Here is an 18,699-nt window from a genome sequence, read left to right on the forward strand (position 1 = left end):
TTAAATATTCACTTTTTTGAAAATAATAAGCCATTTTCAAATGCTTTTAAGATTTTTCTGAACTTTTGGATGCATATTTAATTTCCCATAGCTATCTATTTGTGGTACCCTCAGATTTATATTATGGCAAGAGATAATTTATGGTAAGTTTAAAATATTTAGCTTCTTCATATTTAGATTCTTATTTTCTGATCAGCCTTGGTTGTAGATACCAATACAATTTTTTCTGCTATTTGTGTTTGGTTTTTCATTTGTGAAAGGGAAATGTTCTCTTGGTGTTCTAAACCTTTAAGATGAAGGTTGGGAAATCTAAGCCACTAAACAGACTCAATAGTCCTTAGCTTACATGCCACATTATGGCCAACACATTTTATTTACAAAAGTTTTCTTGAAGGTAGTTTGATATTTTTTCCCCTTAAATAATAGAGAAGCAACAGGGGGAGGAATTAAGAAAGTATGAAACTCGGGCAAAATAAAATATCTGGATATTTTCATTCTTGGTTAAAAAAATGAAGCAAACATACGTTATAAAAAGTTATTTGCACGTGAGTTAAAGCCTGTTTATCCACCAGAAATTTTAAGTAAACAATAAATGTTTTAGTCAATCACTGTTGTGGTCTTAACAGGCAATAATAGGTGAAATATTATGTTTCTTTAATTTTAGATTTAATGCTTTTTGCCACTCTATCTTACTAGTGTCCTGATGGAACTCAATAAAACTGTAGCACTGTTACATGTGATTTCATGAAATAACATCAGCACCACCATGCCTATATCTAGTACTGTTCCTAGTAAAATGTTGGAAAAAGTTGGCTTCTCTAGTAAAAGTATCCTACTTAACTAATGAGATTTACTTTCTTTTTCCCCAAAATAATTTCTTTTACAAATTCTTGAATTTTTCATGTATAAATAGATCAGAAATTATATGCTTCATTCTTAAATTATGTATATATACTATATTTTCAATACAACTTGTACACTTCTTTTAGCTACCAAAAATTTGCAACCATTTTTTACATGAAATGTACATTTTTCTTATTTACAGTTATCTGTAGAAGCTTATTGCAAAACTAGTTGTGCAAGTCGATTACACTGTCAATACCACGTACCAATCTTTGAAGAAAATATTTACTAAAAAATAAATATTTCTGCACAGAATATTTCAAAAGCATTATGATTTCATGCTACATTATGTGCATAAAAACTAGGAAATAGTATGTGTTTTGGTAGATTGTTTCATTTTGTTTAAAGCATTCCAAGGTACTTACTACTTAGCCAGATGTAAGTGAGCTGCTTTGTATCAGATGACTGACATTTTCAAGTGATTACACACATTCTTTTTTGAAATGTATTATTCTTTAACTGGTAAACATTCTGGTGTAATATATTTTCCCATCAAAATTATAAAACGCAAATTTCAGCTAAAAAGCATTAATGTGCCTTTAATTGAAATCACTAGGTGGCTAGGAGATAAAAACTAGAGATTCCTCAATATTTCTAATCTTATATAACATTTGGAAGAAAGGTGCCATATCATTTCAGTGCTATTATAAATATAGGGGCATTTGAGGAGACTACGTGGAGGAGTTAATTATAAGATTACTGATCCTTTAATTTTACCCCTAAATAAGAATGATGAAAATGTGGAATTTCTTATATATCCAAACAATATATGTCAGTATAAATAATACAGTTTAAATGCTAACAGTTGTGATTGCTTTCAATATAAAAACATTAAAATACACAATAGGAAATAGGATAGAGGTTAAACATAGTGCTTTAAAACCACAGGTCTACCAAATTATTTTACATCTTTCAAAATATAAATTAATGGAAGTCACAGATGTAGTGACTATAATTTAGGGGATTCATCTAATTTTTGACATTAGCTTTTCAAGAATAACTGAATATTGCCACTTCTCATAATAAGTACCATTTTATTGGGAGTATTTCTTTAATCTTGCTATTCTCATTTAAAAGTTTGATCATGAATGGTACAGCAATGAAATTTGTCAATTGATCGTATGGTTCCGTGTTCTTAACATTGCATTGCTATAGATGTTTTGATATATTCATAGTAATAACATGTTTTAAATAACTTGTTAGTCATCTTTCAATCTCCACTTAATAGTTTATATACATAAGCCTCACGGTAATTTCCTTTCATGCTTTTGCTTATTAATAATTCATGTCTTTTTGTTAATTTTCTGTATTTGACATTTCACTGAAGTGTGTTTGTACCACAAATGCATGTGATGAATTATTCTACTCTTGGGCACTGATCAATCAATCACAACACCTAATACTTCTTTACATTTAAAACATGATTCTTTTAGTTTGTAAAGTGGTTTAACATTACATCATAAGTAGAACCACAAGAAAAAATCTTTGGGAACATTTGAGGAATGAGGGAGAGAGGGATGAGCTATTGCAAAGCTAGAAAACAATTGCAATGCAAATGTATAAGTTTATGAATGGTGGACAAAAGCAATATTTAACAAATATAAGGATGCTATCTATACTGGCGAGTTCGCCTGCTCTGAGCAACTAGATCTTTGGGAGGCATGTGAAAATGACTTCGTAAGTTTTTGTTATACAGTATGAATGTGCATGTTGGGTAAAGGAAAGAGCAACAGAAAGTGTTTTTTAGAAGACCTTAAGTAGTGCTACTGCACTACCACCATATTCCACTATCTTTATGATGATGCACAAGTCACACACAGATTTACTGTAAGGAATAACGTCCTTTATGGTTTACAAAGCATTTCTACTTACATTTTCAGAGGATCCTCAACACACCCCTTCAAGATATGTTAGATGCTAACACCATTTTTATAATTTTGGATACTGGGGCTTACTCTGGGTTTATCCCAAGAATCAATGGAGAAGGTAGAATTTGAATTCAGGTTTACCACATTGAGTCCCCTGCCGTTTCCACTGTTCTGCACAAGAGCTTAGCCAGTTTAAGACTGTAACACATCTATGCAATGAGAGAGTGGCCTAGGGGTCTGAAAACCATTGCAACTGTAAAATTATATTTTCCGTAAAAATGGAAAATTATATACTTTCATACTTTCAAAATTGTATTTTGTAAATGTATTTTCAGATATCCATCTAAGGACTATATCATAGATCTAAAGAAGGACTTCCACAGTGAGCCAGCCTTCATAGAATACATTCTAGTAGTACTGATCGAGAGATTACTTTACATACTTGGCATGTAACATCGATTCAGAGTAGATATGTTTATAACAAGGAGATTGATACTCTCACTATTATTGTAAATAGTATTACTTTAAAGCTATAAACCTAATAGTGCAAAATACAATTAAGAGAGATAATACAATAGTTACACGTAGGTTTTTCTGAATCAAAAACTTTCATCTTGGCAACAGCTATGTTGTTGGAGACGTTGCACATTGTGCAAAATCTAAATCTTGGGAAATTGTTCTCCTGATTGTTTTAATGCCATGTTTCTGGATGAGAAACAAGGAACTCAGCATTTTTTGAGCACCTAGTATATGCCAGGCACTTTACTATATTTTATCTCATTTCTTTCTCAAGCTTCTGTGAGACAGATACCATTGTCTTATTTTTAGAGATTCAAGAAAAAGACTGGGGGAGGTTAACTTGCTCAAGGTCACACAGCTATTGATGAAAAAACTGGTATTGGAACCCAAGTTGGTCTGATGCAGAATCTATGCTTGCTCTTCTACATTGGTAATTCTCAAATTTTTAGTGTATGTAAGGATCATGTGAGGGAGGGCTTGTTAAAAGATGATTGCTGGGTCCCACCCCTAAATTTTCTGATTTAGTAGATCTGGGGTGAGGCCAAGAATATGCATTTCTGCCAAGTCTCCAGGTGATGCCAGTAGTGTTGGTTGGAGGACCACTCTTTGAGGACCACTGTCCTGTATCATCCTGTCTTCAAGTGCCTCTTCGAACTCACATGGTAGAAACATATTTGTTTTACTGTAAAAATATAACTTGATTTTTTGATAATTTATAAAAATTTTGATTTTCATAGATAAGTAATTTACATATATTTATCTATTTTTGGTTTTAGCCATAGATAAGCAATTTAAACACTCTTAAGTTATGTCAATGTTGCAATTCATTTCTAATAACATCTGCAGAAATTTTTTTAAATCATGAAAGTCATTTAGAGGAATGATACTGTTATTTAATAATAATAATTTTAGATATGCCAATAAGGTGATACATTTTATCCTTAGACAATATATGATGGGGTTTTAAAATGACATTTGGATAAGAACATTTTTTTTTCTAGTCATTTTGGAACCATTGCTAAAGTTCAGCCTCCAAAAGGAACTTGTAAGCAATTCTTACACAAACTTATTAAACCTGACCCCAAACGCCCTGACCTACTTCCCGTACTTCCTGACTAGAAGAGTAGGATAGTTGTGCTCTGATGACCAATACATTATAATGGACTTAAGAAACTATTCTGTCCCAAATCTGCCCCCTGCCTTCCTATGTTTGTTGACTGAGTGATTATTAATTTAAAAACCCCATGAGAATTTTGCTTCATCATTTCTTATTCCTGGTTTTCTCAACTAATTAAATAATGTGACTCCCCTATGGGGGAGAATGATAAGTCTAAGTTTCAGCTCTTTGCCCAGCAATTAATAACAGCAGGAGGTCATCTGATCCAAACAAACTTTAGATTTTAAATGACATTTTATTTAGGCCAGGGGACCAGGTAACATTCTTTTTAGGAGGAGAGCAAAAGGTGTTATATTAGTGCTTCTAATTACCTAGAAGGAAAGCATTTGCTACACTGCAATTATGATTGGCTGCAGCAGTTCAACCTGGCCCTCGGCATGATCCCTAGATGGAGAGGTCAGACTGTTTTTGCAATAGCCAACAGAGGGGATGATGGTACATTTAGGCATTAGATCTTTGGCTGGGGAAAGGGATGAATTTTGTACATCAAGATAATTGCTTTGGTCATCTGTAAGTCACTTTAGCCATTGAGTCTTGTGACATTTATGCCCAACTAATCATGTCTTTATATTGCTCAGTCTCTTTTTAAGCTAATATCCTGTAGGAAGGGACCTTCCTAATCCTGTCCAACTCTCTGAGGGTTAAGATTTTAATATAAGCAATGATGTCAAGGAATTAAGAAAAAGGTTTGTGTTGTGCTAGAATTTAAATAAACTGGATGCTTGCACACCATTCCCCATCTTCCTATTTCTTCATGCTCAGGTTTCATAAAGAAATATAAACAAGTTTTATGTGGGAAGCTGGATTTTATGCATGTCATACCAAATGTTGCAGCTGAGGCATTCACTAATCAATCAGATCTCCATTCCTCACCTGCCAAATCCTCTCTCCCTACAAATGAACATTCTCTGGTGAATTCATTCTGAATGTTCCTGAACTTAGGCCGGCAATCCTTATGAAATTTGTTGCAGCTGCAAAAATGTGTCCCAATATGGAAATAAAATCCCAAAATAGTCCTCTGAATCAGAATTAGCCATTTATGGGACTTTCTCTTCCCTGCTAGGCACCATTGAATGTTTGTTGAGTGAGGAAGTGAAAGTATCAGTTAGCCCCCTAAGTTTGTATCTGCATAACACCAAATAGTTTGGGGAGCTGGTTATAATTATTACACTTTTGTATCATAGTATATGTTGGAATTGAGTGGTCATTTTGAATAATGCACTTGAACATTTGTGTTTTGGTTTTTCAAAACTTAAGCAGGAATAAGAACATGCTTTTGCTTACAGATTGCCTTCCACATGGATTACCAATTTATGTGACCATTTAAAAATACATAGGGGGCAATCTAAGGTGACTTTAATCACATTTTAAACAGTGCAATAGTTTTAGTAACTTTAAATAGCTTGCATTTGAAGCTGATTAACAGATAAGTGTCAAAGTTTGAATATCCTGAAGGGATAGAAATTAACCCATTTAGTAATGGGCACTGATAAAATGTTCTTAATGGACTAACAAACTTTCAATAAATTTCAATATTTTTGTTCAGCAAGAAAAGATATAATGGATCAGAGTTCATAATTTAAAAATTGTACTTGAATTGAAAAATAACATTTCTTAACTAGAACTTGACTGATCAGAATCTTAAATTGTTACATTTTTCTTTACCTCAATTTTATGAGCTACATATGCCCCCCACAAAAAATCTAACAGTTGAAGATATTTTAATTGAAAGCCACATTTCATTGTATGTTCTGATATTCTGAGGTCAATATATATTCATTCCAATCCATGCATAATAGATTTTTATTTAATTTTCAATTGGCAAAAGTGTTGGAATAACTAAACACAACTGAAATTTTACTGCTGGTATGTGCATTTTCTTTCTAGGCCCATTGCTTTCCCACAGCTGGAATTAGACATGGAATAACATATACTTAATGGAAACTAGTTTTGCCGTGCAAATCCGCTGAAATTGCACATTCTTTGAAAACTGTGTCGACTATTTTTTATTTATTTTTTGAGATAGGGTCTTACTGTATTGTCAGGCAGGAGTGCAGTGGTGTGATCAAGGCCTGCTGCACTCTTGACCTCCCAAGCTCAACCCATCCTCCCACCTCAGCCTCTCAAGTAGCTGGGTTTACAGGCGTGAATTACCACACCCTGCTAATTTTTAAACATTTTTCGTAGAGATGGGGTTTTGCCATGTTGCCCAGGCTGTACGTATGTCCACTATTTTGATCAAATTCAGGATTGCTTTAAAATGTGAATCACAAGAAAGCTGTGGATATCGGTTTGTGTTGATCACAGTTTAGCAGTTCTTAAGGAGACCACATCATCCCCCGCCTCCAGAAAAAAAAGCAAAATGAGAGAAATTTGTTTTTAAGCCTTCTAGGAAATGTGCCAGTGGAAAATACTTTAGATGGTCTGTAAATGCAATTAGTGACATAATTTTAAATAGAAAGACTTTTGTTCTCATTAACGTTGGCCTATGTTTAGTTTTTGGATATGGCTTCCTATACTGTCAGAGGTTTATAACTCAAACTTTGTATTTTTTCTTCCAGTGTGGAGGAATGAATGTAATTAACTTTAAACATCTTGATACAGAGGGACCTGAATCTGTTTGCAAAAGTGACTAAGTTCCCTTTATCCCTCTGGAATTCCCATGAGTTGAGGATCATCTGAATCTGAGTTGCATCCATGAACAGTTTTATCCCTTGGTTTCTTATTTGCGTGGAAGGCATTTTCATAACAAAGTACTGGTTTAGTAAAAGCAGTAAATAGGAGTCTCCATGCAAGAGAAATTGGAGTTTCCTAACATGCATGTGATTTAAAAAATAAAAATAAAAAATAAGGTGCCGTGAGATGCTGGCAGTTTTAACATTTGGAACCAAAAGTTCTTATGTATATTTACATCCTAACTGCTCAGTTTTACCTTACAAGCTTCAATTTAGGAAAATATACAGTACTTTTGCATATAATGGTAACTTGTGAGCCCCTGAGTCAAGTAGAGAGGATTTAAATAGAAAAAGGAAAACAGCCATTAAAAGCACTTACATTGTATGTGGAGTAAATAGTACAAAATGATTATTTCCCTGGAAGACCAGGATCAGAAACATGCCTATGAAGACCCACGATTCCTGCAGTGCTTAGCGATGAATCTGGCAAAGAAGGATGCCTAATTGGATGAAGGTAAGTTTTTCTTTGCCGCAGGTGAAGCTCTAAAGAGAGATCACTGTCTTGTTTTAAAAGTGAAGTCAAGTTGTCTTCTGAAGCTGTGTTCAGATGCACCCCACTTGAAAGGGATTCTTTGGATTTAAGTTTAGATTTTTCCAGGTCTAGAAATTCAGGACACTGATGGAAAAAGAACAAAACAAGTTTTTATAATTCACATTGATAGACAGTCATTGAAAATTACACTAATAAAAACTTAAGCATTTTCCTTCCTCATTAATCTATATTTGATTAGTGATATTAGCCAACAGTTCCCTCCTAAAATGAGTCAAGAAGTCGGAGATTGGTTATCAGTATAGATAATCCTAAACAACCATTTCAAGAACTATTATTTAACCCTGGAACCAGATTTTAAAAATCAGATTTAAAAAAATATATATTATTTTACACTGAGTTTTCCAGATGAATTACATTCAAAATTTAAGACAAATTGGGATGAGGAATGGGATCACTTGATGAATAAGAGGGTATAAGGAGGAAAGAAAAGATGGGAAGATGAGAAGTAAAATCAGTCATCCCTAGTCAGAAAATATTACCTAAATCCACGAAAACAAAGAACAAAATAGATGGTTTTACATGTTTCCCAGTCATTCAAAACTAGTTAAATTAATCTCTACTTTCAGATTTTTAGAAGTATTGCATTATTTTCCTTCTGGCACATTACCTTCCCTTATCAGTGTACTTTCATTTTCCAGAACGCCTTAAATTAAATTCCTGAACATCTAAAAAAGTTTTATGAGATTGTTCTACAAATCTTTATTTAAATCATTGTTCTTAGGTCCAATTTCACCATAATGTTTAACTAATTAAGACTAATTCCCAAAATAGAATTACAAGGAAAGCTAGACTACTTATATTAACATAATTCAAAAGGACCCCTTTGAGGGCTTCAGAAGCAGGATTAAGGACTCTTTAAATTGCTTCTCTTACCATGTTTATCATCCAAGTGAAAAAAATTTAGAGATCTCTGGTGATGGGTGGGGTACAGACGAGATTACTAGTCTGATTGCATTTGAACCTCAGGTCTAATCTGGCCAGCCTACTATTTCTCCTCCCCTTCCTTCCTGAGACTTCTCCCAGCCTTTGGCACTGTAGAAAATTACAGATTTTTCTTTGAAGCTCTTTTTGGACCCAGGTTTTTCCTTAAAGCCCTTTTAAGAGCCAGGAAGACTCTTCCTTAGATTTCAAAGCTCTACCACATATAAATTTAAGCAGGTTGATTCTGGAAGAAAGGTTTTCCTTTAAAAAAAAAAATGCTAATGTTTAAAATTATTATTCTAGCTTCATTGTTCTCAAACTTTAAATGAACATAAAAATCAGCATGGGCTTGTTTAAAATGCAGATTACAGGGCCCATTTCCAGAAATTCTAATTGAGTAGAAACAGAGATAGGGACAGAAATCTATCTTTTCCACAGCACCCCAAGTGATTCTGATTAGGTGACCCCTGGAAACACACTTTGAGAGAGACTCTTGGTTGGATGGTATCCACACTCACTTGTGAGGAAGGGCTGAAACTTCGGTCAGTTTTGATGGATGCTTCCGGTTGACTGGTTCTCATCAGCTGGATGATGGGTCTCTGATATTCTGCTCCTGCTGTTACCATACTGTAGGCTGGGGGGACCACAGTGGTTTGTTTCTGCAGCAACTGTAAGATGGTCTGGATGTCAGTGGTCATTTGGGATTCAAGCCTGCAGAACAGACAGAAGTAGGAAAAGACAGTCTAAAATAGTCCAGAATTTCAAGAGCATTTAAAAAAATTTCAGCACTACCAAGAAACAGAATTATGGCCTTGCTTTAAACAAGAAGGACAGGAGAGGGAGCACAGAGATTCTTTCCTGACGGATACTCACTGTGTATGTCTCACTAATGATTCTGATAAAGACAATTGCTTTCCTGTTCGTATTAACAGTTAACAGAAAATCAAATGAACAAAATAGACTACATGTTTACTAACCTTCATTGATTTCAAAATGTAAAACACACTGATAATTTATTTTTAATCAGTAATTGTCTTTGCTTTTTAATTGGGTTTTACTCAGTTTCTTGTGAACATTTTATTTGCTCTTAAAAAATAGATTGGTAGCACATTTCTTTCATAACTGTAGCATCCCAGGATAATTTCTGATGTGTTTTTACATTTATAGTAACGCTTTTTAACCTTACCTCTTTCCTATTCATATTAAGTATTGTATATTATTTATTGTATTCTTTCTTTAATGTTTAATGCTGTTAAATGTTAAATTCTTTTTCCCTCTAAATATGTCATGGCCTTTGGTATGTAAGAAGCAGACCAAACTTGACTTCACTTGCTTCTAATGACCCATCTGGCCTGCAAAATACCAGTCTATTTTTTCCCTAAAGCTCACAAGTAGCCAACTGGCCTGTTAATTTCATTCTCATTTTAAATTAAAATTTAAGGGAAAATAGCAAAATATAATTGGTCAGATTCCCCTCCTTTGCATGTGTTAACAACAGCATTAAATACAGAGGAAATTTTGTGGACATAAGAACAGAAAATTTGGACCATATGCCTCTTTAGAAAATTCTTCTAACTCTTCACTTATTTGTGCTGACTGTTTTGCCTCTGAATAAAAAATGGAAATAAAACAACAAAAAAAGGAAAATCATAGGATTAATTTTGCCCAATTAAATTCATGCTATATTTGTAGAATTCAAAGTAGAAATTAGCTTTTGATTTGATAGAGAAACCTGGAAAAAATGAGAAAATATCTTTTTTTTTTTTTAGTTTTTGATAACACTCCAAATCTTCCTTCTAAGAATCACAATAACACATTATTCTTGCAGTTTTTCTATAGTTAGTAAATATAGCCATATAGCTTTGTGTCTTCTAAACCAATAGCTATGAATTATACATGACTTTGCAAATGTCATTTTTGCAAATGTCAAAACCACTCTGAAAAGGGAAAAATTGAGTTATCAACTGGTTTATTTATCTACTTTTGATACCTGAAGGTCGGATCTAATTTTTATGCTTCCAACTAAACTAAGCAGAACCATTATTTCACTGTTATGTGTTATACATATTTTTCTTTCATTTCACTCTTCAAGTCCCAGCTTATATATTATCTGTATCCCAAAATCTTTCCTTATTTACCCCATTCAGAATTACTTTCTCCTCTGAGCCTCCAAAGAAAATTATACATTCAGATTTATCATAAATATTTCTGTACAAATGTATTCCATTACTAACAGCATTCAGTTGTGAGTGGCTTACACAATGTTTATTACATTGAATGTAAAAGGATTTGGGGGGAAAGACTGGAAGAAGAACTGCATCAACAAGGGAGATTCAAGATCCAAAAGTGAGTCAAAAATTATGGTGATGTTTTTGTCATATAAATCCTTTGCCAAACAGCAGCTGTCTCTGAGAAATAAAATCTCTTTATCACGGATTCTACCTATTTGAATAGTGTCTATGAGGAAAAAAATCTATTGGAAGGTGAAACTTCAGCATCCATACATCCAGTAATTGCAGCCCACTGCCATGAGTAGGACTCAGGCACATGACAGCTCATGTGCAGGTGAAGTGGCTGGTGCAGGGTAAGGACAGAGACTGTGTCAGTATAACTTAGATAAGAGCATAGCCCACTCTGTCAACATGACATTGTTGTTTGTTCCAGGAAAACTTTGAGAAAAATCAGGCTACACTAATAAATAACTTTGCTACTTCAGGAAATTTCTATAAATCACCTTATTAGAGACAGTAGTCTGTTCATCTCAACAAATAATTTTTTAATCAGACAAACTTTATTTATCAAGACTTGCTTCAAGATCCTCAACTTACTGTGTCCATCAATCCTAAAGTATATCATAAACTTTGCCCAATTCCAATGAGCTCCCCACTTTGAAATACCCAGACTCCAAATGTTCTTCTTCTCAGTATAATATTTCTGAGACATCACTGAGACTCTGGCCAGATGGCAGTCTCCCTTTCTGCAGTAATTCTGAATACTTAATTTTGTTTTATTAACTAGTTGTTAGATATCTTGGGTAGTTCAACAAAGGGCAGCAGTTTGCTGATAGGTTTTTTTATATGCATAGGGTTGTATTTCAGTGTTTTATGACAAGGGTCTGTTAGCTTAATGAGAATGGACTCTTGGGCCAGTCACGATGTTTCATGCCTGTAATTCCAGCACTTTGAGATGCCAAGGTGGGTGGATCACTTGACCTCAGGAGTTTGAGACCAGCCTGGGAAGCATGGCAAAATCCTCAATAATTAGCCAGGTGTGGTGGTGTGCACCTGTGGTCCTGGCTACTCAGGAGGCTGAAGTGGGAGGAAGGCTTGAGCCTGGGAGATCGCACCACTGCACTCCAGCCTGGGTGACAGAGGACAGAGCCAGACCCTATCTAAAAAAAAAAAAGAAAAAAAGAGGACTCTTATACTGAGACTAAATAGCCTACTTTACTCAGGAGGAATTATAGAGAATTTAAAATAAATCCATCTTGGTATTTGAAACAGAAAATAACATAGTTTTAGAACTTTTTCTTCTGTCAGCATAATTATAAAGCTGTGTGAAGTTAATATTTTCATTCATTCACTCAGAGACCCAAAATGTAGCAGGCACAATGTTAGGTAGGAAGGTGAGGGAACAATATGATAATGAATAAATATGAAATCTGATTTCACAATGCTAACAGGAACTAACCACTTAGGAAAGACAAATGAAGGAGGCGCATAAATAACCACAACACTAGGCAAAGCAAGTGCTCAATGCCATACTAGAGGCATGCAGATAAATTGCTCTGTGTGCAATGGAAGGAGCCATTACCAACAATTTTTACATGTTCTAGGGCTTCCCTACTCAAAGTGTGGTTTGTTTTTTTTTTTTTTTTTTTTTTAGATGGAGTCTTGCTCTGTCACCCAGGCTGGAGTGCAGTAGCATGATCTCAGCTCGCTGCAACCTCTTCCTCCCGGGTTCAAGCAATTCTCTGCCTCAGCCTCCTGAGTAGCTGGGATTACAGGCACCCGCCACCACTCCCGGCTAATTTTTGTATTTTTAGTAGAGATGGGGTTTCACCATCTTGGCCAGGCTGGTCTCGAACTCTTGACCTTGTGATCCACCTGCCTCGGCCTTTCAAAGTGCTGGGATTGCAGGTGTGAGCCACCGCGCCTGGCCAAGGTGTGGTCTTTATATCAGCAACACTGGACATTGCTGGGAGCTTTTTAGAATGTGGAATCTCTGCCAACTAGACCTATTAACTTGGAATCTGCATTTTAGTAAGACCTTCAAGTGATTCAAATACACATTGAAATGTGAGAAGCACTGGTCTAGAATCAAGTCTTAATGATTTACCTAAATAGGTGTATTTGCAGGCATAATATATAAATATAGAATAACATTTCTTATGTAAACCTTTAACCCTATCTATAGGTTAATCAGTCATTAAAGCAGAAAAGAAGTGGTAGCAAGGACCATTCAAGACAGACCATTTTATTTGTTTTTATTGTGTTTTGTACTTAATATGTGTATTTGAATGAGACAAATGGTGTAGGAATTCACAGTCCTACATTTGAACAAATGCCGAAGCTAAACAGGGTAGACTCCACTATAGAAAGTGTCCTGGGATTCTCACTCTGCAAAGTAGAAGTCTGAGTTGAGCTTCAAACTTTTTTGTGTACATGTAACTTCTAGAATAAAGTGGAGGTGAAAGGTTGTTAAAAAACCGCAGTGGAGTAAAAATGTAATATTTTGGATTTTAAATCCCAAACAAGCAAAAAAAAAAAAAAGTTTGTGAAAATATCAGAGATAATTAGAAACAAATGTCAAAGGAGATGTAGTATTGGTGGTAGTGTCATCCTAAATAATAAATAGAGGCACTCTAAAAGGAAAAGATATTTATATGGGAATATGTAACACAATGGGAATATTCATGACATAGTAAAGTATGCGCTCATTCTGAGAGGTAAAGATGGAGATTTTTAAAGGAAAGATGAGGAGGACTACATAATTGTTTTGAAATGATTATCCTTGGCTACAAAGATCAATAACAAGGGTGACGCTGGTTCAAGATTGGACAGGCAGTTGCTGGTCAGATGTCCTTGCAGAAGTATGTTTTGTGTTAGGTTACAGTGGCTTCTGTGCAAGGTTGTGGATCTTATAGAGGCTTTGTGACAGTTTTTGTTATCAGGCATACATCCCACTCTTCCTGGCCCTCCCCAGCTGTATTTGTCAGGGTTTTTCTAACATTAACAACTCTGTTTTGATTTTGACTACTTTCACAGCAGCAATTCAAAACATCTTCAGGAAACACATACCGATATTGGGAACACATCAAAAGAGATTTAATTGCATTTTGTGGAAAAGTTTTATACAGTAATAATAACATACTAATGTAATAAAATAGCAATAACAATTTTTATTACTATTGGGTGATTGCACGCCAAATGGATCATAAATGTGCCCTTAGAACAAATGTTTTAAGGAATCATTGACTTATCCTAGCAGCAATGATTGGCACCCATGACAGAGCAACCAGGTGATGCTAAAAATCTCAATTTTAGTTCTGATGAAAGGTCCAAGTCAGGAATTATACGTCGAGTAGGAGAATATACTCAAATGAACACCAGTAATAGAAGTGAAGTTCCTTGTTAATCAATTTTTACCTATCGGCAAGTACAACAACTTCCATTTTGTATAGCATATGTAGTTCCCATTTACATTACTTTAGTCCTTACAGTAGCATCATGGGTAGGTATGAGTCAAAGTAGGAAATGGAGGGAAATTTAAATGATTTGACCCAGTAATCCTGTAAGTCATTAAGTAGCAGACTTAAGACTTTTTCCTATGCTCACCAATTGCAAGTACAGTGATAGCATTGTGCTGAATAAATCACTGCTGCTTCTGTCATTCAGTCATTCACTTGTGTGTTCAACAACAATAAACGGCATGGACAAAAGGCAAAAAAAATTTAAGCATAAATAGTGAATAAATCAGTAGTTTATGTGATATAGGCAAAACTCACAGATGTGTTAAGTACAGATGAGTAAGCAAGCAGCTTGTTAAACATGGCAGAATGCATAAGATACATTAAATAGCATGCTAGTAACCTGCCAGGCATATCAACGATAGAAATAGGTAACAAACAAGAGTGTTGCTTATACATAGAGATGGAAAGAACAAATTATTCTCAGGTCACCTTTAGGTAAACAACTGTCATCCCAAAATGTGGTCACCCATTGGTGATACCAGTATCATCGCATCCTGGCTCCATGTGTGCTGTACCTACGAAAGGCTAATGAAACACATGGCTGTTGAGCTGGCTAGTTGGAAAGCCACAGCTGAGGTCAGGTATACTATACCTTGTACCCTTGTTATGGAGCAAGTGTGTGCCACTGGCACAGGAGATATTTTTGTCTGCAGGCCTGCAAACCTCAACTCTGGTCTTGGTAACTTTGTTACATTATGGCAAATGCATGAACATTGTGTAAGTCAGAATTGGGGTAGTGCAATCCTTTTACCATGCTTGTACGTATTCGAAATGTGTTAATTGCCCCATATGGTTTCCCTCTTCTCTCACTTGTGTTTTAAATTGATTTAATAAATCTTGTGATTAGAGCATTTTAATTTAGTCTGTGCAGTCTTCTGTCTGGGACTACTGGAATATCTTGCCTGGTGGTGAACTAAAAGGCTACTATTGGACCAAGAAAAATTCCCAAGTGAAACACAACTAAAGCAGCTGTGTCATACCCACTCATAGATTCTTTTCAATCTTTTTGACCACTTTAATTTTAAAGAAACCACGCAGACTTAGGGGAAGGGATTACCTCCTCCCTAAATTAAGATTTATTCATCATGTTAAGTGGTTTAGATCAAAGGTGAAGGAAACAAGAAACTCTGTGAGACTTTCAATTCAATGACATTTTTTGATAAGCTGACTGAATAACTAAAAGTTTAAATTGCTTTGTCAGTATTTTTTAAATGCCCTAACACATAACTATGCTATGGGGAACATCCGAAGAAGTGTAAAAGGAGGATTAAAAGAGGAAGGGTGTCAGTTAACAAATTAATTAGGAATTATTTTGAGGGGAGAGAAGGGGGTTTTCTAAGGTAGCCAGTGCTGGTGAAATACTAATTGGATGACAAATAAAGAAAAAAAATAGGATTTTTGCTGCCAGAAGTATGAAATGTTCTAAATAAATGCTCCTTTCAACACAAATTATTCTGTCAAATTCTAATCTTATTTTAAATAAGTAAATGTATAAGGAAATTATGAGATCATGGCAAGGAGAATTTTCCATTTGTAAGGAGTAAAACTGGACCCATGTAAGGGGTTGGGCTATGTTCTCCTTTTGCCCTGTCACTGCTTATACCTGTTAAGTTGTTCCTGGAGCAGATCTAATCTTTGTTCCACTTCCCCGTAGGTGAGGTCGCTTTCAGTTTCAGAGATACCCCAGGCAGCTCGCTGAAGTGCAGATGGACTGGAATCTTCAGGCTGGGGATGTGCATTTTCTCGTTCCCAGCTTCGCATGTCGGTGATATCTGTGGAAAATAGCAAGATGGATGTCAACCCTCTTAGGTGCCCCTTTGCATCAATAACACATAGATATCCACAAGACAAGCTGGAAAGGATTGGAGTATAACCTGAGAGACAGAGAACCAAAAGTATTCAGTGATGTGTCCAGGGCCCACGGCCAGTTGGTAGCAGAGTCCCACTTTCACCCTGCTGGCCCTACCTCCCATATCCGTTTCCATGTGAACAAAAACACGCAGCAGGTCCTGAGTGTTTAGGATTTTGTTTTCTTTCTGTTTGTGCTAGGAGAAGATAAGAACAGCAGAACCGAAACTGATTAGAGAACAATGAGTCTGTGCTTTTATATCTGGAAGGAAGCAGCATATGTTGTTTGGACCGCATTATCTAGGGTTTAAGATTTTTAGGGCTCTTTCCCACAGGATAACTTGCATACGTTATGACTTAGAGTGGGCCCAAGAAGAGAGCCTTGGAGAAGTGCTGATCTTCAGGGCGATTCCCTTTGGCCAACCCAATTCGAATAGAGCCAAGGAGCCATAAGCCACGAAAAATGGAAAGAATCTTACAAGTCCCCTAGTCCCCAGCTACTGTTTCATGTTTTAATGCTTTCTTGTAGCCCCTTCTGTGCTGCCCTTTACCATAATTATATTGCTTTCTAGTATGTTTTTCTTGTGGCTCTTTATTTTAAATATTGCTATGTTACTCTACTTTAAGATAAACTATTAGTTCAGGTCTACTATTTAAAATGTTCTCAGTGTCTATTATGGACCAGACACCTTGGTAAATACGGAGGAACTAAAGACAAAGGAGACCATAGACCCTGAACTTGAAGAATTCAGTCTAGCAGGGTTGTGATCACTTTTCATATAGAGATTCATTTTTCTGAACTTCTTTTAATTTCCTTTTTCTCCTACAATCTATATTTTAAGCTGTCAATATTTGGGGGAAAATATGTCCTTTCCCCCTCATTTTTGTCTATATTTTAGATGTTTTTGCTGCTCTCTTAACCTCTAAGAATAATTAACAGGTTGGAAAATGAAACTTATGAAAAAATACGACTGGAGCTGGGAGTTGACTTTGGAGATGAAGGAGAAACATTTTTCTTCACTGGGAGGGCTAGTAGGAAGGAAGGACTATCTAAAGCTGGTATTCATTTTCACATAGAAAGAGATTTGAATTACAGAAAGTGATTTTGGTTTGATAGAAAGACTTAAAAAAACTTGACAAGTATCTATGATTAAACAATGAGAAGAGTTATTATGTAAAGTTATGGAATTCTTGGCTATTTTAAAAAATTGGATAGAAAGTAACTGAATTGGGCAGGATTAGCTATGATTTTAGAAATAGGAAACAACACCATCGGACTCCTCAAAGTTCCTTCCTTTCCTGCAGTTTCTCCAAGGGTAGTTTAAATGCATCCTCTTTCTCCAAGTAGAAGACAGACACGTCTGTATTCTTTCTTCATGGTTTTCCTCTCACTCATTATCTTTTATCATTGAATATAAAGAAATTTCTCAAATGAGGTGCCTATAATTTCTGCCTCAGTAGGGTGAGGCTTGACAAAGGAATTAGCATATCCAAAGTCAGCATTAGAAAAATATAGGATCAGAGTTCCTTCTTCTGCAGAAATGGCTAACAGACCTCAGAGGGCTTGCTATGAATTCCAGAAAGACTCTTCCTGACGACGGCTTTTGTTCTCATTTAAGGTGGCAGTTTATAATTTCTTTTGATATTTTATGAAACATGGCAAAATATAAGTGAACCTAAAAAGATACTGCTGGAGTTTTAAGTCACTTATCTGCAGATTTTCACTGAGAAGTATGATTTGTTATTCACAGACATTTGAACCTATTTAAAATGCAAAACAATAATATCTTAGCAAACTGGGTTTTAAAGATTGGGCCAGTAATGCTAAGCAAACTTCCGGAATACCTATGTAAATGGTCTGGTGATGCTGATGCTTGTCTCTGTCTAGTCTGCTGCTAGCCAGTTAATGTAGAAATCTTTCTTTCGAGAAGGCAAGAACTGATAAGACTGAAGTTACATGTTATGCTCACACATTTTGTGCCAAGAAAGCTTACAGAATTTCTGCCTATGTTTAACAGCTCTCTTCTTTCCAAATTATATATAATAAATTGGTTTTTAAATGACAATGGTGAATCACACGCAATAAATTATGGAGGATTATATTTTTTCTTCAGGGCTCAAGAAAAAATAATTACCTTATCAGAAATGAATGAAATGTATACTCTTGGAGGCTTCCTTGATTATAGTTTACTTCTTAATTAAAATCTGAAGATACGTAATTAGCTTGTTTAAACAGCAGTATAAAAAATGAGGAGTTCAAAGGGGAAATCCTGGTTAGTGGTCGTAATCAAATGAACATCCTTGTAGACACTTTCTAAATATAGCTCGGAAAGAATCTGCACTTGGTTGCCTTGGAAAATGTTGCTATAGTTGCAAGACACATTTCTGGAAATGTGTGAACAGAAAGTAAACTTTCACTTTGC

General features: G+C 35.3%; 1 protein-coding gene across 3 annotated transcripts in view; it reads right to left on the reverse strand.

The window, feature by feature from the left end:
* Positions 1-18,699, reverse strand: part of KCNH7 (potassium voltage-gated channel subfamily H member 7) — a 494,352-nt gene that overhangs the window by 13,802 nt on the left and 461,851 nt on the right. For 2 of the 3 annotated variants that reach the window (XM_063648257.1, XM_054477433.2), the window contains 3 exons: positions 16,032-16,200; positions 9,195-9,387; positions 7,522-7,818 (listed from right to left, as the gene is read on the reverse strand). In XM_063648257.1, the coding sequence (XP_063504327.1) occupies positions 7,552-7,818; positions 9,195-9,387; positions 16,032-16,200 (629 nt within the window). In that variant the 3' untranslated portion in view covers positions 7,522-7,551. Of the gene's footprint in view, positions 1-4,094; positions 7,819-9,194; positions 9,388-16,031; positions 16,201-18,699 lie in introns of those variants that run through there. The other variant, XM_054477432.2, reaches the window with a different exon arrangement.

This window comes from Pongo pygmaeus, chromosome 11 (genome assembly GCF_028885625.2).
Source record: "Pongo pygmaeus isolate AG05252 chromosome 11, NHGRI_mPonPyg2-v2.0_pri, whole genome shotgun sequence".
NCBI classification, from domain to species: Eukaryota; Metazoa; Chordata; class Mammalia; order Primates; family Hominidae; genus Pongo; species Pongo pygmaeus.